The sequence below is a fragment of the Strix aluco genome, chromosome 11, assembly GCF_031877795.1.
Source record: "Strix aluco isolate bStrAlu1 chromosome 11, bStrAlu1.hap1, whole genome shotgun sequence".
NCBI classification, from domain to species: Eukaryota; Metazoa; Chordata; class Aves; order Strigiformes; family Strigidae; genus Strix; species Strix aluco.
In genome coordinates, this window is record NC_133941.1 from 24,496,107 (window position 1) to 24,519,739 (window position 23,633).

A 23,633-nucleotide genomic window follows, 5' to 3' on the forward strand; every position below is an offset into this window, starting at 1 on the left:
GTGCAGCCACCCCACTGAGCTACCTGCAGCAGTGGGAACAATGAGCTGGAGAAGTGAGAGGGAAGTGGAGAAGAGGGGCCTGGGGAAAGGCAGGTGACTTTGGATGGACACTCTCATGAACAGCAGTGGCTCGGCTTTAGTGTACAGCCAGGTGTGGCCATGCAGCCACCCTTCACACTGAGTTTTTATAATGGACTGGTAAATTTTACTTCTTGCCACGCCTGTTCATAATCCTGCCCGCTGACTTGCGCTTCAAGCCAGAAGACAAAACCCTACAGCCTTCCAGATCTGCACTGCGACAGCTTTAAGTATGCTTTGCAGACAGTGAGGGCTTTCATGGTTTTGACATGGGTAGATTAATTTTCCTAGCAGTGTTCAAGGAAAGAAAAGGAAAAAAAAAGGAAGACAGAGAGAAGAAGGGAAAACTTAAATAATCTTCAATAATTCAAGGAGAGAAAGATTGGGCCAGCAAATAAGACCTGTATGTTCATCTGCATAATCCTGGGTAAATCCAGATCTGCCCAGGCCTGCTGAGATCATCTGATATTAACATACATCAGGTGCCTAAATACTCTTGAATTTCATGTCCTTCTATGCCTAAAGCCCGACCTACAAGTTAAGGATTTTAAGTCACTAACATGTTGCGAGCTTCAAGTCCTTTGAAGCTCTCTGCTATCACAGAAATGGGCTCCATATGACGTACAGTCTTAGGCCAGTTTTAAAAATCTTTTCTTGACATACCTTTGAGTCCTCCTCCTTTCACTTTTCTTCACACACTTGATAAGACAACAAGTTAAAAAAGCCATGGACATCAGCAGGATGACGGCACAGCTCACAATGGAGGCAATCACTGCGACCTTAAATCCAAAAGTCTCATATTTTGATATGGCTGCAGCAAAGCAAACACAGAAGCATGTTTCTAAGGTCAACCCATGAATTTATCTTTCACATTTGCATTAAACCATGCTGAAGCTTACCTGCTTCACACTTCTGCCAATAATAGCTCAGTGAGGACTTTCAAGTTAGTATGCATCAAGTTACCAGAGCATCTTGGCTTCAGCTTAGAGCTACACAAGACTCAAATTGGGCTATTTAAAAATCTCCTGTTTATAAGATACTAATGAATTGTTCACAAGTCTTTCACCACTGCAATTAATTAAACACAATGCCTTTAGCACTCCAGTAGCTAAAAAGCACAACTTTGTCGACATATCAAATGCAGATGAGCTAGCAGACTCTTATAAGTGATTGTTAACAAGGACTGGAGCTGCAAAAATGAATACTGACAGGGATAAATGGGTTTAAAGAAGCCCTTTAGAGTGAGGACAGTTCCATATAATTACATCCTACTTGTCAGGCAGCAAACAACAGGTCTTTCTCTGTTTGGGGAGGGATGCAGGGTAGAAGGGACAGTATATACAGGGCTGAGTGTTCACAGTGACCTGATGCTGGAAGTGAATCATCCAGACAAACGGAGGAGTGGTAATGTGGCGTGGCACAGCTAAGGCAGATCTTTACCAGCTCATTTGGAGCACTGAGCATGTCTTGCTTCAAAACTCATCTAGTTCTTCCAGCACTAAGATAACCAGCATCAGAAATGGTTCAGCTGAGCTCCACACAGAGTGTCATACTTCTGCAGCTTCTGGAGGGAAGGATTTCTCTCATTTTTCTTTATTGGAATCTCTCAAATGAGAGATAAGAATAGCTGAGTTTGTGAGAGAGTGGTAAGTGTCTAAAAGAGCCATCCATCTACTGATTATTTAAAATTATACAAGGTCTGAGACACGGACTGAGATTCTCAAAGCTCAGAGGTACCATGTTTGACTTCTAGTCAAATTACTAACAACCTTATAATAAATAAGAAGGAATACAGCATGAAAGGCAGTTAATGTTGTTGCCATTCAAACACTATTTGTCATTACAGTAACTTTCCCATGTGGCTGCCCACAGGCAACAACCTGTGTTCCTTTTACAGCAAAATCCTTTTTGCTGCACAGGCAACAACTTGTGATTCTTTTACAGCACAAGTATCTTCAGAAAAGAAAGCCAGGAGATGAGAGGGTTTGAAAATAGGTTTGCACAGTACTTGGTCATATCTGTACCTTTTCTAAAGAAGGGTACAGCTTGTAGCTACAGAGCCAGTTACTCTGGGTGCAACACTACTGGAGTCGGTGACATGAGATCAGGCATAAACCTGACAGAGTCTTTGCTGTGTCATGATAATGAATGATGTCAGAACACATATGGAACGCAATTACAGTCGGTGGGGGCAACTTTGAAGGAAATTGAGTTTGTCTTTTTCCTTGCACAGATGTCTAGAATTAATCCTAGCATTGTAGGAGATAGGCAGGGCAGAATAAACACAATGAAGCCCAAAAGGACCGGGAACAGTTTGGAAAGGACCTTACGCTTGCAGGAGGGCACTCCGGCTGTCCACTGGGTACTGTTCCCTTTCCAAATGCAGGTGATGATGCCCGGTCCCTCCAGCTGGTGCTCGGCAGAGCACTGGAATGTTATCACTGTCCCCACGGCTGTGCCATTGCCATGAATGACCTGTAGCGTGCCAAGCCGGGGAGGGAAGATGCGGCTGCACTGCCCTGCAGAACAAAACCAAAGCAAGACAATGCAGCGCCAGAGCCAAAAGCAAAGGTCCACTTAAATTTTATTGCGATCAGATCGTAAATCAGTCCAAGTTAACAGTCAAAACAAGTAACAGACCTCGGGGTGGGCAATGCTGACTGCTCTGCCAAGTACCAGCCCAAGGCCAAACCCCCTTCCGTGACATTCAACAGCTCCACTGCCCCGACCCCCAGCGCGAAGAGGGGTTTTACTCCTGTTGCAACATTATCTGCTTAGACTGATACATATTAAACATTTAAAAAAAAAAAAAAGAGTTATTCTGTGAGCGGCATGGTCTCCTACAGAGTCCTGTCTTGTTGGACTCTGTGTGTTTAATTAAGTACTCAGGCTGGCATCTTCCATGCTGGGAGTATTCGTAACACATCCTCCCCCATGCAAACTTTCCATGATCTAATGGACTGATCACATATTTCAGCGTTTCAGTCTACTTGGTAGCATCTTCTCATGATCCTACAGAAACTTCCTATCGTTCAAGAGCACTGCACCTCTGTTGGCCTTGGCTGACATGAGCCAGTGGGTTCGAAAGCCACAGGGAGGGGACAGAGAGACACATACAGATACAGCACAAGTACATTCATCTTATCTCCATTTTCAAGTGACAAACTCTGCTTTGTAGTACATCATTTATTTTTAGTACATTTTTGTGTATTCAGCTTTTTCTATTTCTCTGTTGTTCATACAGCTGTTCTTTGAGTCATGGAGCTGTTCACTTGGCCACCTAATGTCAGCCACTAACTTTATACATTGAGTTTTATTGTCACAACACTCCTTGTTTCACACTCATTTTAAACACAAATTTTAATGATTGGTCATTAAGACAACATATGACATCCAGATACACTTCAAAGATAACAACAATAAATAAATTTTCTGGTTTTGTACATGTGCACTGACAGAATCTGGAAACTGTTTTAATTTTTTTTTTTTTTTTTTTTTAACATTTACTAAATACCAGAACTGCTTCTACATCAGAGCCCAAGTTCCCTGTCTTTCACAGGATTTCCAAATGACTTCAGCAGACTCAGAGGCAACTGCGTTGCAGTTGCAAGACCAGAGTTGCAAGCACTATGATGTCATTAAAAAAAATTAAAAGGGGGATAATGTTTCCCACAATTACAAGCAAATGAAATGTAGAGTTTTAATAGCCTCCTTGAGAACACCTTGACAGAATCACATGTTGATAGCAAATCTATTTTATTTTTAATACTAAAACTCCCCCCAGTCATTAATTATTGTTAAGCTCCTGTGATCAAACCCCAGCAGACAGGCTTACTACCTATCTTCAATTTACGCTCTTAAAAACCCCAGCCCCCTGGAAAACAAACACAAAGAAATCTCAGCAAAAGACCAAACAAAAGCCACAGTGACAATTACTGGTCTGATCTACTAAGTAAATATGTACTGAGGACCAGTTTTTAAGAACATGCCTGTTTTAATTCCATGCAGATTATTTCTGTTTGTTTTGCCACTTCTTCCAGTCTCTTACTGTGGCAGCAATTCGTCTCAATGAGAGCAAGTATTTTCTAGAGGGTTGTTTCCCTTCATCCCTTGTGCTTCCCTCCCAAATCCCATTACTGGAACACATGGGGCGTGTGCATGGCACAGCCTTCCTCCTCACTCCAGAGGAGCCTTACAAGTTCAGGCTTTTCTTTTTACCATAATCACCCAGAGACTTACCATGCAAAACCATTGTCCTAAGCTGCAAAATATCTACCTTTTTGCATTTTACACTTTCAAGACTATTTTTAGATACTGGATCACATACATAGAGTTCACATTGGTGACACTTGTAGCTGCCCAAGATACAGAAAAGTAATTCAGAGCCAAACTGGATTCAAAGTACATCTGCTTAGCCACCACAGCAGCGCTCCTTAGATGCTTTCAGTAGACTTACTAGTTTACCTGGACTCATTATCAGCTTCTGCTCTCCAAAGAATAGATCATTTGGCACTGGAATCTTTCTTTCCAGACATATTTCATTTAATCCAGCATTGGCCATCCTGAGTAATGCGTGCAGCTGTAGCTGGTTCAAGTGCTCTTGACCCTTTCCTGCACTGTCCTTGCCCATGATGGTATATGCTGAGTGATTAAAACCTCTGAACACTTGTGACCTTGTCAGCATTATTCCTCAGCCATGGATTTTAAAATATTTTTCTTCCCTTGAGGACTACAAAGATTTCTAACAGCCAATATCCCTTGAAACCATGGATATTTCCTTGCTTTGGCCGGGGCTGTAACAGCATTATGTCATTCCCAGAGGATCATTCCCGTGTGAAGTAATTGGGGCAGGAACCCTAGAGGCTCATCTTAATGACAGCTAATGAGAGCTAAACTTTTGAAAGCTTCTAGACATGGCTTTACACAGATGCCGAGCTGAAAGTTCAGCAACTGCATTTCATGCACCTGCATTTGGCCAGAGCAGAAATACTATTTCTTCTTCTAAGATTCTAAGAGCTTTTCAACATAATTTCTTCCCACCAAAGTCAAAACATTGAATGTGCCACTACTTTTTGCTTTTTAAAAATGCTTTTATTGAAATGCATAGATGGATTTTTGCCGTATGACTTTGTGAATTTCATCCAAGTTTGGATTTAGTATCTCTGGATAAAATTTGCCCTAATTTTCATCAGCAATGTTCTTCTAATAACTCATTTGTAAAATCTCTCCTGTAAGCTCTAGCATCCTTTGCTATTAACTATCTATAATTTTTTTGCAGTTACTTGTTGCATTCACTTTTCCACTAGGTTAATTTTACCCTTCCGTCTTCAGAAAATCATTATTTAGGTAAACTTCCACACTCACATTTATATAAGCAGATGTTCCATACAGACTTATCCTTTGAATACTCTTCAGGCATGTTTATCTGACTAAATCTACTGAACCGAGATGACCATCAGCCATCAGCCATCCAATTCCCTTCAGGGCACAAAGAGCTGAACACCTTCAAGTTCCTGCAGCTACTTCTGCAGCTTCTTGTAAAGCAAGAGCTGATTTATACAAACGCATTTTTTAGCTTGGCTTCACGCTAAGAGGATATTCAGTGTTCCAAAAGTATCTGAATCTGCTGCTACTACCTGCCAACACAGAAGAAGGGCACTGGCTATTGTAAATAAACGGATTATTTCATATGACAAATAACTGTCCTCAAAGTAAAGACACTGAAGTGTAGCATACTCCATAAATTCTTCATCCACCCAAACCTCTGGGTTCAGAAATAGCCACATATGTAATTTCCAGGCACTGAAAAATAAAGAGTAATGCAAGAATTAAGACAAAATAATCCAAAATATCTCTTCTCGTGCACAGCCAGGATTATCTGTATGGCAAAACTGAATTGTCAGAAAGAGTTACCATATGGTTTCATTGTCAGCAAGCTATGGATTTATGTTTTGCTGATAAGAGAGCAAAAACAAGAGAGCAACCTAGGCGTGCTTGCCCATTAAACATTTCCTGTGCTCCTTCCATAGAGAAACAGAGACTAAAAATCAAATACATCACAGAAATATATACCAACATTATCTAAACCACAGCAATAATTACCTGAAAGCATGTTACCAAGATTGCCACTCGCTGTTTGTGCAGAAAGGGATCAATCCATGACTTTGCCTCATTATTCCCATACACATCTAACTCAAGCCTTTGCGTTGCTTATTGTTGACTATTTAATGCAACCAAAAACATGCTGGAATAACCAGATGCCAGAAAGAGAGAATATTAGGTTCTATAAACCCCGCAGAAAATAAACATACTGGTATTATTTCTGCAAGCCTATTTTCCTACAGAAGCACGCCTTAGAAATTAGTGTCCTTGAAGTCACAGGCACAATGTTGAACATCCACAGCAGCCTCACAGAAGAGGTCTTGGAAGAGCTCACTGTGTCAAAAAGCAAAAGAAAAGCAGCTAGAAGTGAAATATGAAATAAAGCAGATGTAGTAAAACATCTTGTGTGAGTGAAACCGCGTGGCCCTGCCATGAGTCCCCTCCCCACCACCATGCCTTCGCTGTCTCGCAGAGCTGGCCATGACTCCTGCAAGGGCTGGGCTCTTACGAGCAATTAATTGCATGAAGGGCCGCAACAGCAAATGGCTACCAGGAGGAGTTTATCCTCCCACTATAAAAATCAGACACTGCCACGGCTTTTTGAGAAATTAGTGTTAAACATGACACCAATCAGCAGTAAAAGTGAGGTGGGGAGACCCAGGGTCTTGAAGCTGCAGAGCCTGAACAAGGTCCCCAGCTGTGCCACAGCCACCGGGAAGCAAGCTATGGAGACTTCCTACTGCTTGGTAGCACCAGGTAATGACCTGCTTCAACCTTTTCTAACAAAAGCACACGGCAGCAATGGCACGATTTGACTTTTCCTACCTATTTCACTAGTTTCCGAGAGTCACTCTAAAGCCAAGATGCTGGAAAGCTCTTACAGACCTGTCTGCCTTCCAACACACGGGTACAGCCTTACCAAGTTATTCCCCTGGGGGAGGTTTTGGAGGTCCAGGCGTGGCACAGACCACATGCACCGTAACAGAGCCCTCTGCACACACAGGCTGTAAGGACCAGCCGGCAGGGCCAGGCTCGGCCGCTGCTGCCCAGGGGAGCTTCATGCTCCGGAGTCTGATAGAGCCATGCAAGAACTGCAACAGCAGCTGCGCAGGAGGCTGCCCCCCGGGGTCAGTTCTGGGGGGGAACCATCTGGACAACTGCACACAGTAAAACTGGAGGGTGCCTACAGAAGACATCTGTAAGAGCACATAGTCTGAAAAAAGAAACGCAGTTTGTTGGGTCTTGCCTAACTTCAGCATTTCCAAATGAAAACAATCTCTGTACATCATTCTGGGTTTCTATTGAAAAATTAATTTTAAAATTGTGGAAGAGGGAACCCAAATTCTGATCATTCTCACAGGCAACCATTAAGCACTCGTGGAAATGCTTTTTCAGAAAAGCTTATTCTCCCATTGATAAGGCATTTCCATGCAATTAAGAGAGAAGAAGGGAAGGAGAGAAAGAAGGTATTTGAAGCGAGTTTCTGTGTTTACACATTCATACACAAATGAGCTCTCTGCTCACCCCTCTGTTATAGCAGATACCTTAGGCTCACTCCTAACAACTTCCCTCATTTCTTTTTCTGTGGTCTGTTTGTAGGTAAAACTGATTTTTCAACACACCGTTGGCAACGTAAGTAACAACATGCAGTAGTTATGCAGCGTGGAGGGGTGCTGGGGCTCCCACGCCAGGCTGAGTCTCATGGGTCATGTTTCGGGCAGCATGGCTTTCCTTCTCACCACGCTCAGGGTCACGGGCAAGGCGGGAGCCCCCAGGACAAGTGAGCACATCTCAGCACCCCGTGTGCTTCCTCATGTGCGCCAGGTCTCTGCCAGGAGCACATCTGTGATTTCAGTTCGGCCATGGCAGAGTTTGGGCAGCAGCTGCTATCAGACAGAGGAGAAGCCTTCCTGGCTTAGAGCAGGGAAGGGTGCACGTACGGTAGAACTGAGAAGCAAATGCATCCAGAGAAAAGAAAGAAACAACACAGTGTCAAATGCCAAGCAGCTCTGAAACATGAGGCGGGCAGCAGCTCTCACCAACACAGCCTTTCCAGATACGTGAGGAGAAGCCCAGCCCCAACTCCTGTTGAATGCTCGGGACACTCCTAGGCCTCATCCTCCAACTAGACAAAGCTGGTGTAAAGCCAGCAAGAAGAGAAGTCAGGGACGAGGCTTAAATCACCTCATTAACACGGCTGAGGCGGAGCAGGCTCTGGTGCTGTCCCTGGGCAATCCAGAGCTGCTGGATGGCTGCACCCACTTCACGTGGGGCTGCTGGTTACTCACCCTGTAGTGCTGCGGTCCCTACATCCAGATGGGAAAATACATAGCACTGTATTCCCACTGCAGTCCCTGACAACTCAGGGTGCCCTTTGGTGGATGAAGGATGACAAAGCCTATTTCAAGGTATTTTCATGCCTGCTAAGGTAGCAAAAATTATCAGACAGCATCAAATTCTTGGTTTCCACATCCAAAGGAAACCCTTGCGCTACGCTGCTGCAAATTCTTACCTCCAAATCTGAAGCAGACAAACTCGGTTCATCTCTCTTTATGATACCGAGCCTCTTATTTTTTCCCTCCCAGCACTTTCATCTGGCTTTTGAGCTGCTCAGCGTAGTGAACCAGATGTAGCAAGATTTAGGAGTCAGCACTTAAACGCTTGCCAACTCTTCTCTGAAATAGCAATCTGCAGCCTGACACACTCCCTCGAGAGGTGTGCTGCTTCCTGGGGGCTTCTATCAGGGACGTTACTGAGCGACTGCTGAGCCTCGTACAGTCCACTGACTGGTATCTGCTGCTGTTGTTTCACGTGGGCACCAGAGATACAGCCAGGAGCAGTCTGAGCAGTATCAAGAAGGACTACAGAGCCCTGGGAGCAGCGGGACACCGGAGCACAGGTAGTTTTTTCATCCGTCCTCCTGGTCAAAGGGAAGGGGTTTGAAAGGGCCAGTTGACTCTGGCAAATCAACAATTGGTTACAGGACTGGTGCCACAGCCAGGGGTTTGGCTACCTAGACCATGGCACTTTGAGAAACCTGGTCTGCTGGGGGCTGATGGGGCCCATCTGTCAGAAGGGGAAGAGCATCTCCAGCCATAGGCTTGCCAGGCTGGTGAAGAGGCTTTAAACTGGAGTTGACAGCAGAGGGGAACCTCAATCCATCCCTCTCCCACCAGTCTGGTGCTGGTGCCAGTAATAGATGCCCAGAGCCTGGCCAGTCTGTCTCACCTCTGTGCCTGGCAAGATCATGGAGGAGATCCTCCTGGAAACTCTGCTAGGGCACATGGAAAATAGGGAGGTGATTGGTGACAGCCAACATGGCTTCACTAAGGGCAAATTGTGCCTGATGGATTTGGTGGCCTTCTACGACTGAGTTACAGCATTGGTAGACAAGGGAAGAGCAACGGACGTCATCTACAGGGACTGGTGCAAAGCATTTGACACTGTCCCACGTGACATCTTTGTCTCTAAATTGGAGACATGGATTTGACGGATGGACCACTCGGTGGATAAGGAATAGGCTGGATGGTCACACTAAAACAATAGTGGTCAATGGTTTGATAGACAGCAGTGGTGAGTGGCGTCCTCAGGGGTCAGTGTTGAGACCAGCGTTAGTTAACATCTTTGTTGGCGACACGGACAGTGGGATCAAGGCAGCCTCACTCAGCAAGTTTGCTGACGTCATCAAGCTGTGTGGTGCAGTGGACATGCTGGAGGGATGGGATGTGCCATCCAGAGGGACCTGGACAGGCTGGAGAGGTGGGACCATGTGAACCTCATGAAGTTCAACAACGCCAAATACAAGGTCCTGCACATGGGTCAGGGCAATTCCAAGCACAAACACAGGCTGAGTGCATTGACAGCAGCCCTGAGGTGAAAGAGTTGGGGGTATTAGTGAATGAAAAACTGACTATGAGCCAGCCATGTGTGCTCGCAGCCCAGAAAGTGAACCATGTCCTGGTCTTCATCAAGACAAGTGTGGCCAGCAGGGTGAGGGAGGGGATACTCCCCCTCTATTCCCCTCTTGTGAGACCCCCCCTGCAGTGCTGGGTCCAGCTCTGGGGGCACCAACATCAGAAGGAGACAGACCTGCTCGAGCAGGGCCAGAGGAGGCCACGAAGATGCTCGGGGGGGGCTGGAGCACCCCCCTGTGAGGACAGGCTGAGAGAGTTGGGGGGATTCAGCTGGAGAAGAGAAGGATCTGGGGAGACCTTAGAGCGGCCTCCCAGGACTTAAAGGGGCTGCAGGAAAGATGAGGAGGGACTTTTTACAAGGGCATGTAGTGATAGGACAAGGGATAATGGTTTTAAACTGAAGGAGGGCAGATTTAGATCAGATCTAAGGAAGAAATTCTTCCCTGTGAGGGTGGTGAGATACTGGCACAGGTTGCCCAGAGAAGCTGTGGCTGCCCCCTCCCTGGAAGGGTTCAAGGCCGGGTTGGATGGGGCTTTGGGCAACCTGGGCTAGTGGAAGGTGTCCCTACCCATGGCAGGGGGGTTGGAATTAGATGATCTTTAAGGTCCCTTCCAACCCAAACCGTTCTATGACTCTCTGATAGTAGAAGGCTGCAAGCAGTTTTAATCCATGTAAAATCCAAAGCTACGTATCATCCAAATTCTAGATTAGGGTTTATTGACAACATGCGCAATCCACTCCTATTTCAAACATAAAAAATGTGCAGGATTGGTGTAGAATTATTCTTATTCATGTCTTTTATGTTATTTTTTTAAGAGAGGATTTGTTCCAGTCACCGTACTGCCATCTCCACGATTGATTTGTTTTGCCAGTTTACATCAAAGTCAGGTTATTCTCATCTGGATCTAGCAACAAGGGCAATACTGAGTATTTCTCTTTGTGTGGGAACAATTAAATGAGAAATAAGAACTAAATGAAAAATGAGGTATTTGATGAAGTCCCCAGTAAAGCAAGAACAGATGGGTTTTCTGTGCTTTATTAGTCTGTTTACCAACAGAATTGAAAAAATAGGTCACGACACTTCTGAAAAGTTAATAATAGTGCAACTTTTGAGAACAGGAAGGCTCTGTTAAACCTAAAGTAAATTAGAAGTAGTCATCTATTTATCTCCTGACCATTACTTTCATATCAAATTAAAAAAAAAAAAAATTTATTTCTATCTCTAGCTGTCTGTCTGTCTATCTATCTATCTTTCCACTACGGAGCACATCAGAATTCTGCCTGTTCCCAATTAAAAATTACCATGGAAGTGATGCCAACAGTTGCTTCTGTGACTGATTGTTTAGTGAATGGAGCTAATATTGCTGATGGTCTCCCCTCTTTGTCATTCTAAAGAAGATAATAAATAAATTACATATTTGCACAATGCAGAGTTTGTGGCCTAATTTCTAAAACAAAGATCCTAAGGACAATAAAATTAAGAGGAATAACTTGAAATGAACTTTTCACCTGCACTTCAGCTGAGACTGAATGTATCGAATGTCGTGGAGCAGATAAACCCGATGGGCAGGTGGTCTCACCAGGATGCAACCAAAATCCACCGCTCCAGAGCGCTGAGTCTTAGCACGCCATCCTCACCAGGTAGTGAGGGTTCCAGCCCTTGTTCTGCTTGCCTCCAAAGTCTGTTAGCACTGCTTCTTGCATAATAAGCATCCGTATTCACAAGAAGAACAGAAGTAACTAGTTACACAATACTGCAGTCTTCTACAGATGGTCCTCAGCCTCCCCCATGCATCTCTACATCCACAGTCTCTGCAGAGGTTCAAATCCAAAGCAAGATGCGACTGTCACCCCAGGATTTGTCACCCCGTCTTTAGGGAAAGCCAAGCAGAATCAGGGATGTCAGAAACGTAAAACAAGACAAATGAATCCATCAGGTCAACTCTGAATTTGAAATCTGCAGGTCAGGAATCTGCTTCTATATAATTTTCCTTCTCTCCAGGGAATAACAAAGACTAGGAGCATCCCCTCACCTTCCCTCTGCTGCCAGGCCCCCCTCTGTCCTCAGCCAGGTTGAGAGGCACATTCTTGCTGGTGGAAGTGTCCTTCATGAAACATCAGGCTGGTGAAGTCTGTAGGTTTGTATTTTCAACTTTCATCATTATTTTTCCCCAGTGCTCATGAATAACCTCTCATTCGTTAAACCAGTGCAGCCAGCTGTAACGTTTCTGCAGATGGTGCAAAGCGATACAGGGGCTCCATTAACCAGACCCTGTTCATTTTCCAATGGAAACTATGATGACCAGAAATGTTAAAATTCTCCGTTGTCCGTAGGTGAGATAAGAGATTATCTCAGACCAATGCTCAAAGCATTTTTCATCACCACAATAACTGCAAGAAAACAATCACCACAAATGAAATAAAAGTTAAACAAATACGCTACAGAAGGCCAATGGTTCTGGGAAATCCAGAGTTCAGCATCCAACTCAATATTTAGCACCTTGCTAACACAGGTCAGGCAGCAAGAGGAAAACAGACAAGTTTTACTAGCAGTCTGTCTTTGGCGAGCCCTTCTCCGTGCTCGTACAAAGCCTGAGGTGAGACAGAACCAACAACCACTTCTGAGAGCAAAACTATTTCAGCACTCTCCCTTCTCACAGAGATGATGAGGGGCATTTCCGGGGTCTAGAGGAGGATGCAGGTGCTCGCTTGTAGGAACTTGAATTGGAAAACTTGCCCCTTTTGTCTGAAAGGGGATGCTCTGACAGAATCCACTATCTTGCTTTTGTTCCCTTTAAAACGTAGAAAGAAGAAAAATGTCAAAACCATCTTGTCTGGCCAGTTCTAATACAAATACCTTATCAGCACTCATCCTATCAACGGGCCCAAGAAAAGGGCTCGCTGTCAGAAAAGCTTCAGCTCTGTGGCTTTTCACCTACAAAATGGTTTAGCACCTCTAAGGATCTCTGCAAAACCCTTCAGCTTTTCTTCTGTAGAGCAGACAGGTTTTTTTTACACCTAAGTGGATCAATTTTATATTTAACCAGAACACCATCTAATAACAAATCCAACATTTTCTGGCTTCCCGTGATAAATATCATTTTGTCGCCAAAATTAAACATTTTAATAGACCTTTGGTAAACTGAGCAAGATTCATATTTTACTGCTTCTTGCAGATGAGGAAACTAAAATAGAGAGAAACCAGCAGCAATGTTGTCCATTAAGCTCTGGATCTACAGATTCAATATATAAATCACTGGTGCTTCTGGTGACCCACAGTGGGCTGCACAGATGAACTGGGCAGAGCTAAGGTAGGAACCTTTGAAATTAAAGGGTAAAGGCCAGAAAATTATTATTTGAACACACCTGATGGAAAAATGAGTCTGAATACGATGCCCCTGGCAACATCAGGCATCTCCTGCTTTTAACATGGTGTTCAATAGTCTATTCAGTTTGCACCTCACTGAAAAACTGGCCACTGGAGAAGCCAAAAGAAAACCTCACACCTATTTCCACAGGGAAAGCACGTATCTGTTCGGAGCCATAGATGGAGGAAGGATGAAGAATGCCCTACCGGACAGTTCAACAGGGCAGAGGCTGCTGCTTGTGCCCTGCCACCTGCTCGGCCACCCTTTGGGGACCCCTTCTGCAAGAGCCCCCCAGAAGGCGGGCAGCATCCCCGTGCATCTGTCGCCCGCACCCTGACACGCTCCCACTGCTCACCACTAACCTGGGTGCTAGAGGTGAGCGTGCGGCTGGCCCCTGTGCAGCCAGCCACAGCTCCAGGCTATCTGCCTGCAGCAACTGCTTGGCCTGGTTCGGGTACAGCAGCGTGCAAACATGCTTGGGGTAATGAACGTCGAGATAAGAGCAGATGTCCCCTGGTGATGCAGGTGGTGGCCTCTTGCTTCTGCGTGACATTTGCCAGGCTGAGCTCAACCTCTGTGGGTGGCAGAAATCCCTGCTGGTGGGGGGCAGTGAGGTGGGCATCGCACCGATGCTGCCTTGACTGAAAAATGCCTGAGCGGGAAGGGTCCAGAGCTGGCCAAAAGCTGCTTCAGGCATTAGAAAATTCACCCCCAACATGAAATTTTAGGTGGACCAGAAATGCTTGGTACTTGATGGCTACACATTCATTTTTGGCCAAAAAGCCCCAAAACGTAGAAATTTCATTTGCACAAACCACCTATTTGTAAAGAATATAGAATCTTTTCAACCTTTTCTCTTTGAAACTACTTTCTTGTTTTAAAACAGACTATTGAATACAGGTCTGTTAGTTTTCTAGGGGAATTTCCAACCACCCTGTTAAACAAAACCAACCTGAATGATAGTGACCTTGTCTGCATTTGCTCCCCCTGGCTGGCCTGGTTTGGCTTCTGCAAGTCCTTTTTCCTTTCCAACAGCAAACTGAAGCTGTTCCTGTACTTGGTTTGCTGTGTTAAGCTGCTAAATGCACACCACGGAGCTGTGACCCTGCATTCGCAACTGTCAGCAAGAATTTCTGTGAATAATTGATTTTTTTAGACACCAGTCTGAAAGAGTTAGCAATAGCATGCAATTTATTATGGTGATAGAAATCATTCATGGACTGAGAAACTAACAGCCTTTAAACAGATTTAAAAACCTTTTCTGCAGTTTTATCACTTTTTATTTTTCTTCTCTTCTTTTTTTTTTTCTTTTTCTTTTTTTTTTTTTTTTTTGCTGCTGGGTTCAGCTTTGCCGTTCCTGGGTTTCACCCATGACAGCAGAGGGGCATGCAGCCAGGAGCCTGGCTATGAACACAAAAGCAACCTGCAAAATTGCAACATGTGAAAGTCACGCAGCATCCTGCCAGAAACCATTGAAGCATGGCAATGATTAACAGTACGAGTCAATAAGCACATCTGCTTTTGGCCTCCCTGGCCATAGGAATTAGTGAAAGATGGCATGAAGATTGACGGGGATGCCAGTAAAAGGACAAGGAACCGGTCCATTGTGTTTACTTTTTCCCATTAAAAAAGTCAATGATTGCAGGTGAGTTATACGCAGAATGACAAGTCTCTTAAGTGAGTAGATCAAAGGACAGCAGCCCCATGCCCTTCACTTTCTTGTACTGCACGTGTCTAAGGAACTAAGATCTGCATCAGATAATTCAGCTAAATCACTGGCAGCTTTTGGATGGCCAGAATACAAGGCAAGGATAGTCTCTGATTTGTATTTAAAATGAGTGAAAAGTCTGTATTTCTGTATTTATTAACAATAACTGGCCAAACACCAGAGCTCTCTCTTGCCTATGCAAAACTGCCACGGGCTTCATAGGGCACCTCTTTTTAGAGCAAAGTAAAACCTGATGTCCAGTCCAGATGCCTCTTTTGACCCAACCAACTAGCAAAGGTATATAATTCTGCTCTTTTACATGAAGGCACAAATTTCTGCTCTCCTGAACAGGAGGAATCAAACAACAAAGCTTGCCCCTTGCACCTCCTTCGGCCACGCCAGCCCAAAACATCTTCCCAAACACTGTTTCCCAGCCCACGCACGGACTCAGGTTTTTGTACCTCATCCCTTCACTTCACCTAACCCAGCTTCTGTCCCCATTTTCACCCCTCCTCAAAATCACTCCCAACCAAAGACCCTCTGCTGAGGAGACTTGTACATGTGAGCAACATTGTGTTTGGCTTTATTTCATCCCAGAAATAACAACTTAATAGTCGCTTCCAACTCTGTCAGAGGAAGAGCAAAGAGTTAACCCATCCTCTTCCCCTCCAAGAGCTTCTGCCAGCTGCTGCTGCTCCAATTCACGTGAGCGCTGCCCCCCTGAGCAGCCTGGAGGGTGCTGGGCCAGCACCTCTGCACCCACCCCAGGGGCTCTGCTCTGCTGCCCAAAGCTTCTACCTAAACCAGGCACCAGCTCAACCCCATCTCCGAGACCCTCTACAGATACAGGAATTGATTCATTTTGGTGAGCTTTCTGCAACTTCAGCATTTCTCGCTGTCATCTTAAAACAAAACAAAATGGCAAGAGAGGCAGAGCTCCACCAAGACTGCAAAATGATCTTTCTGTCAATCTTTTGATCCACTGAGCTAGTCAAAACTGCTCCTCCGAATAACACGCCTGCTTATCTGTGACTGCATCTGAAAGACAGCATGTCAATAAAATGCCTAAATGAAAACTAGCAACTGTCCTACATGTTGGCTTGTCCCCATCAAATTATTGAAGGCAAGGCTCTGTAGTGCCAGGCACAGAAAACGTCAGTGGCAATTGGGCCTAAAAAAGCTAAGTAGTGCTAATTTCAGCACAGTTAAAATTCTCTTTGTTGTAGAGTTACAGATGGGTGTTGGGAGGCTCCGCTTTCTCACGGGAAAGGTCCCAAGACCTCCTGGCTCTGCCACAGTGGGAACAGCCCAACCGGCAGCGTTTTGGCTCTTTAAAATCAGCCACATTTCTGGTCACAACTAACCCAGAAAGTGCTGGATTATCTGTTGTCATTCGGGTGGTTTTGTTTCAGTGTTTTGAGGCTGACTTCTGCTTTTTGATATATCAATGGTTTCGGTCCAAAACATTCAGCTCACTTCATTCCCTAGCTGAAATTCAGAAGTCTAGACATAATTCATCTTTATAACCTAGGTAATTTAAGAGGAGCCAGGACAAAGTATTGGAGAATACCATAGGGAACAATCTTGCGCCATGGAGGACTGTGCCAGAAGACCTAATAACTCTTTTCCTTCTCTATTTTGTACCGTTCTAGAGTTTTTGCGACAAGCACAAAAATCATTCTCTCAAAGCAGTAACAATGCCTGGTGCAAATGCCTAACCACTAAGATCAGCATCTTGCAGTACAGGAGATAAAATCAATTAGCTGAAATTCTACAACTGTCACTTCTTTTACCTTATTTAATAAAAGCTTTTACTTTGATCTCATGGGAGAAAAAGGAAGGAGAAATAACCCTGAAGAAATTACAAACCCATATATTCCAAGTTGTGTCACATCCTGCCCTGTGGAAATTAAAATTCAGGATCAATGTTTTCTTCCTCAGCCTAAAAACTGAGCCGTATCTCAGGATCACAAAAACAAGGCGAGAAACCTCCTTGCAGCCTTTCTGCAGAGCAGCAGTGCTCTTGGCTTTGAAGAACAACTTTGCTTTTGCTTTCCTGGAAGAGCAACTGTAAGTTCTCAGTGACAAGATTTCACAGTTTCTGCACCGGCAAGGAAACTCACTTCAGTAAAAAAAGGTTGCTCACAAAAGAACAGGCACCTCAAATCACGCCAAAGATACACCCAGCCCGGTACCTACATCCCACCACGGCCACTAACAGTCATCCAGGGTATAACCAAGCAAATACGTGGTGATACCTCTTCCATCCTCCAGCAAACTGCAGCTTGTGTCTGCCCTAAGCCAGAGATCGTCTCTCTTCTCATAAATGGTGTCTGCTAGATAATTTCTTCCACGACACGGTCTGGAAGTGTCCTGCAGCACGTTTCACCTTGCCTTAGGCAGCCTCTCTGGTTCCCTGATTTGGGAAGGCAGAGGGACGAAGCAGAACCACAACTCCAGACACAACCCAGCAGCAAGGGCCTTACTAACTTATAACCTGGCATAACGATTGTTTCTGTCATGTTCTGTATTTCTTTCCTACATTCCCTTTGTCTGTGGCTGCACCAATGCGTTTGCAGATGCACCTATATGTTTATAGAAGTATGTGCTGCCCCGGTCTGAAAGAGCTACAGATTGCATTGAGGAATGAGGGAGGAATCACAGCAACAACCAAGGTACCACCCTGGAAAAACAGAGGGCCAGAGCCCCCAGCTTCAGCAACATGAAGACTAAAACTCATGACACACCGTTGTTACTCCTTTCTCTCTCTCCTTTTTCACCCAAAGAGCCCCCAGTATAATTTGAGCAGCTTCAGAGGCAACAGCAACTCAGTGGCAGTGCATCAGCTGGGCTGGTGACAGCACCCCGCTTCATGGCAATTCCTGCAGGGCAGGAAAGCGCTCGGGCCACCACCGACATGACCAGTTCAGAATTTCAGAGGCTTTTCCAGATAATATAATGAGCCTGGCAAGAGATGGTCGATGAGTATCTGTCCACAATAAACTACCACAGAAAGGCAATAATACTGTAATGCTGCTGTGACAGCAAAACAACCACAGTACGATATGGAACACATAAAAGCATCTGTATAATTTAAAAATGAGGCTGAATTGAAGAAGGCTTCTTCTCAGCTTCAAGATATTTGCTGCGCTCTTCCCGCACCCCATGCTCCCACTCTGCACATTCACCCTTCTGATACGCAGAATATATGAGCAACACACTGACCTTCCCGAGGTGTAAATCAGGCTCCCACAGCTCCTTTTGCAAGTGCACTGCTGAGCCTCCTCAAGCACAGGGGGGTATCATTCTCCCTGCTGAAGGTGAGACGGGAGAGAAACCAGCCCTCAAAAAGCAGCCAAGACCAGGAGAAGCAGAGGGTGTCTGAATTTCACAGCTGTGTTTCAGGAAGCTGTAGGACCCTCTAAGTGCTACAGGCATCAGGCTGCGCCAAGGAACTTCATCTAACTTCTCTCTATTCACGCGTTAATTCAAATGGAAATGTTGCCACATGGTTTTTCATCCTCTGCAAAAGGAATGTGTGAAGGATTTTGTCCGTGCAAATATTTATTATTACCCTATTCCTCAAAGCCTATAATTTGACAACGGGGACACTCAATCAAAGCAGCCTGAAAAGTGATCACCAATAACAGCAGGATGCAGTGAAAGATACTGTGTAACAGTTGTCATCACCTTTCTCTAGAGGTCACTTCTCCAGCAAATATTACCGCATAAATAACATGGTCGCATTTAAATTAAGTATTCTGAACAAGAGTTTAATTTAAAATGATACTAGTAGTCATAATTTTAGCTAAGCCACTCAGATTTAACAGTAGCACATCCACCTAACTCAACACATTCATAGTAACAAATGGATATTCAACGAAGGTGAAATCTGCACAGATGGTGAAGGCCAAGACAACCCCCCATAAAGCAGCAGGGCAATGAGGGGAGGGGGGACGAGGGAGCGTGACACCCAGCAAAGGTCTGGCAAAGCCCCCTGTGCCACAAGCGTCTCTGCTGGTCCTACAACAGGCGCAGCAGCTGCGCGCAGGCAGAGCCATGCCCTGATCCTCTGCACTCCCTTTTTACTCCAATTTAGCACCTTACCGAGAACTCCAGCTCCACGGTTTTGGTGTGGTTGGTTTGGAAAAAACAGTGTTTGTTGTTCTGGTTGGAGACATGGCTGAGAGAAGCCAGGTTTGTAGATATAGGAGGGATTAACTGAGGGTAAATTTCCAGTCTTAATGCCATTTTTTTTTTTGTGGATATCACATTTCTAGGGGTATTGCCACAGATCTACACGGGGCAAGATTAGCCTAGGCAGGAGCAGAAAGGCTGAGTGTAACATGGGACGTGCCACTTCTAAATCTCACCTTAATTGTGGGCAGACCCAGCCCCAGAAGACAATTTGACACAACAAATAAAGCAACCAAACACACATGATATTACAAAAGAAAAAAGTCAATAATTAGTAACATTAGCATCAAACTAGAGCAACAGGGCCTACACTTGTGTTTGAGTTGTTAATTCTCTAAGTAGGTTTCCAAGAACTTGTTTTGCATTTTTAAAACGAACTGCTCTATTAAATTCAAATTAAATGCACAGCTAAGGACATTTAGTGGATGCAATTTAAAGCATCGCTACACTGTTAGCCCAAACACATTTGCTCATTTCTATCAGAACAACAAAATCAGGTCATTGATAAAGTCTGCTAGAACCACACAAGCAAATTAAAGTGCGGGGCGGGGGGGCAGGCTGCGAAGGCGGAGGAGGTCCCTGAGTTTCAGGAGCACTGAAGCCAGGGGAAGCCCTGCCCCGGGGCAGGGAGCACCCGGCCGAGGGCAGCCCCCCCGCCACACCGGGCTCCCGCAGGCTCCTGCCCCCCAGCCCGGCTCCCTGGGGCTGGCACCAGGCGGCTCCTGCTGCCCCCGCCCGCGGCCAGAGACTGGCCGAGGCTGCAGCCCCCGCGCAGCGCGCACAGCCCGCGCACATCCCGCGCACATCCCGCGCACAGCCCGCCGCGCCAGGGCCAGGCTCGCCGTCAGCGTCCGCTCTCATCAAGTTAATCAGACCCATTCGAGTCAAAGAGGTTTTGAAAGCACGTCATGATCTATGCGATCAAATCGAATAACAAAACCGAGGGGGAAGAGAGAGAAAAGGAAGCAAAAAAGCCATCACTGGTTCCCATTGCACTCCTCAGTGTATTATCCTGCTCCATTAAGACACCGACATCCTCATTTTCTACCCAGTCAATTCACATTTGCCCCGATGGTTTCTCTCCGGTACTTGACCTCCTGTTGGCCCAGCCCTCGCAGCTGGGAGTCGCTCGCCACCGCAGCCGAGAGCCGACCCCAGACTCCCGTGAATGAACCCCAGTGCCCCCCAGTTAAGGGCGATCAGGGCGAGCGGAGGCCCGGCCCGGCCCTGCGGCGGGACGGCCCATGCGGGGCTGTGGCCTCGGGCCGGTCCCGGCGCTCGGGAGGCGCCCGGGGTGACCCGCTGGGCTGGCTCTGGGGAGGGCGCTGCGGGGGGAAGCTCAGACACCCATCCCTGGGGGGCCCTCACCCTGTCTGACCCCGCACCCCGGGGCCGGCACCGCAGCCTCTCCCCGCAAGAGCCGCCGTTCCCCGCTCGCACCGGGACCGCAGCGCCGGCAGAGCCGTTCCCGCGCCGCCGGGGCCCCGCCGAGCCCCCTCCCGTGCCCGGGGCGGCGCTGGGTCCCTGAGAACTTCAGGGTGGGGGCGAGGTGCCCCCCCCTGCCCGCCCGCCCGCCCTGCACGGCCGCAGGGACCGGCCCCGGAGCCGGCACAGCCGGTACCCTGCCTGGAGTGTGGGGGGGTAGCGCCACCCTGGCCGAGGGGGCCCCGCGCCCCTTCCCGGGGGACACGCGTCTCTGCCCAGGGGGTCCCGCATCCTGCCCCGGGCACTCCGCACCCCTCCGCGGGGGGTGGGTCCCGCACTCCGCCCGGGGTCCGGCCCTGCCCCCCGCCGGCATCGCCCCCCTCCCGGAGCGGCGCAAGGAGGGAACTTGTGCGGGGATCGCTGCGGGGCCCTGGGGGCCGGGGCCGCGCTCGTACCTGGGTATCCGCGGGGGCCGCCCCCGTCCCGCCCGGGCGCGGCGCTCCGCGGCACGTCCAGCCCCGGCGCCGTGACTGCCGGCATGGCCGCGCCGAGCCCCGCCGCGCCGAGCCCCGCCGCCGCCCGGCAGGTGCAGCCCGCGCCCGCCTCCGACCGCCCTCCGCCGGGGCCGGGCCGGGGGGGGGGAGCCGCCGTCCCGCGGGAGCCGCCGCCGCGGCCCCTCCAGCCCGCTCCGGGCGCCCGCCCCGCGGCCCGTCCGCCGGCACCCGCGGAGGAGGAGGGCGGGAGGCGGGAGGCGGCGGCTGCTCGGGGCTGGCGGGAGACGAGGCGCCGCCGGAGCGGCTCCCAGCGCGCTGCGGCCCCGGGGCACCGGGCAGCGCCGTGCTGTGACACCCCCCCAGGGCCGGGGCCGCGCCCGCTGGCACCCGGGACTCGGGCCCGTCCTCTCCCGACCCGCACGGCTCCCGCGGAGCGGCCTGGCGGGGATGCGGCACTGCCCCGCGGCGCCGGGCAGGGGCTGCCTGCTCTTCCCCCCCCCTCCGCGCCTGCCCTGCCTCCTCCCTCCCCCGCTGCCTATCCTGCCTCCTCCCCCCCCCCCCCCGCTACCTGTCCTGCCTGCTCCCCACACCACTGCCTGCCCTGCCTGCTCCCCCCCCGCTGCCTGCTCCCCCCCCGCTGCCTGCTCCCCACACCGTTGCCTGCCCTGCCTGCCCCCCGTTGCCTGTCCTGCCTGCTCACCACACCACTGCCTGCCCTGCCTGCTCCCCCCCCGCTGCCTGCTCCCCACACCGCTGCCTGCCCTGCCTGCCCCCCGCTGCCTGCCCTGCCTGCTCCCCCCCGTTGCCTGCCCTGCCTTCCCCCCCCGTTGCCTGCCCTGCCTGCTCCCCCCCCCGCTGCCTGCCCTGCCTGCTCCCCCCCCCGCCTGCCGTCGGCCCCCAGCACGGCCAGGCGGGTGCTCGCAGGCAGCCTCAGGCGGGGCAGACTGCTCTCGTGGGTCTGTTCTTCTCATTCCAAACCTGCTGCCCGCTGCTCACTGTGCCAGCGTGTGCCAGGAGCTGCGTCTCTCACGTACGCGCAGTTTACGGTCTTCGAAGTTGTGTCTGTTTTCACTGGGATCTGAAACTGTGCTCGCTGGGTAGTGCCGAGATCCATCCCCGTCCCACCTGGGAGCTGCTGGCACACAGCAGCACGCACGAGCTGTTCAGCGAAACCCTGCGCACTCATCCTGCGCGTGATGCTGTGCGGATCACACCCCGGCCGGATCACCCACAGTCGCTGCCCTCGCAGCGTTACCTCAAACGAGTGAGTCTGGGTCTCAGCGGTGCTGGGTGAGATCATCGGTTTGCTGACACTAGCAGTAGATTCAGAAAAGTACTTCAGTGGTTTGCAGTGTGTGTCCGGGAACAGCAAGAGGAGGAAGAGCAGGCTCTTCTGAAGGAGCCCTGCTTGTTGGTGCTGAGCATATGGGCTGGGGCCCACACTAAGCACTGTGGCTATTAACACTCACTCTGCTTGCCTTACCCTCTCATTATTTTTTTTCACATGGAATTAGAAGAAAAAAAGTCCGCAGGAGCATATTGGAGAGATGAAATTCCAAGATGCACCAAACAAACAGACTGAGAAAAAACTCCTAAGCCTCTTCTGGCAATATCAACCGGCGTGGAACCGTACCCATGGGTAGTGGTAACACAGCTACGCCGTGCCACTGGACAAACACTCTTTCCTGTGAGCTTATTTGGCAGGGAGTCCATAGAAATATGGCATATATAAAGGACTGCTATTTCCATCTCTACAACTCAAACACAATTTAAAAGTAATATTTGGTCACATTATAGCAAAAGAACAGCATTTTTGAAAATGCTCACGATTTAGGTCTGTATTTTCAGTAATGCCCAATACTCATAAATCTAATTTAAGTCAACAAGGAACTATAGCTCCTGCAATCAAGTCCTTCATGCCTGTGAAGCCAGAGGGATGCCAAAGACAGATAAGTGATTTTTTTCCTTAAAGCTGAACACAACTCTGTTGCAAGTCAAAGTTTTTCTTACAGGCAGTTACAGAAGCAGCTTCAGAAGCAGCATCTGAATCCCACTCACCTCATGCCAACTTTTCATTTTTCTCTGTAATGGGGGGCATAAGCCAACAGAGGTGGTTTTGCTTAAGTGGGCCCTGGAGCACCCCAGGCAAAGAGCAGCCCTGGCGCTGCCTTCAGGTAGGGAGCTCGTGTGGGGAAGCTGTGATGGTAACTCATCTCCCTGGCTTCAGGGAGAGTGCTTGTGTGAGGAAGCTGAGGGGACTTAGTGCGTGCCATCAGCGGGAGTCCTGCTGATGGTCTGAATGGAGAAGGTGGCCAATTCCATTGACCCGATGTCTACAATCCTTAT

General features: G+C 48.1%; 1 protein-coding gene across 3 annotated transcripts in view; it reads right to left on the bottom strand.

The window, feature by feature from the left end:
* The window catches only part of SUSD3 (sushi domain containing 3), a 35,701-nt gene extending 13,219 nt beyond the window's left edge, over positions 1–22,482 (bottom strand). The window contains exons 1-3 of one of the 3 annotated variants that reach the window (XM_074836758.1): positions 22,266–22,482; positions 2,409–2,597; positions 742–889 (exon numbers count right to left, since the gene is read on the bottom strand). In XM_074836758.1, the coding sequence (XP_074692859.1) occupies positions 742–889; positions 2,409–2,597; positions 22,266–22,473 (545 nt within the window). In that variant the 5' untranslated portion in view covers positions 22,474–22,482. Of the gene's footprint in view, positions 1–741; positions 890–2,408; positions 2,598–5,814; positions 5,846–21,248; positions 21,401–22,265 lie in introns of those variants that run through there. The other 2 variants (XM_074836759.1, XM_074836760.1) reach the window with 2 other exon arrangements.
* Positions 22,483–23,633: the final 1,151 nt, after the last annotated feature.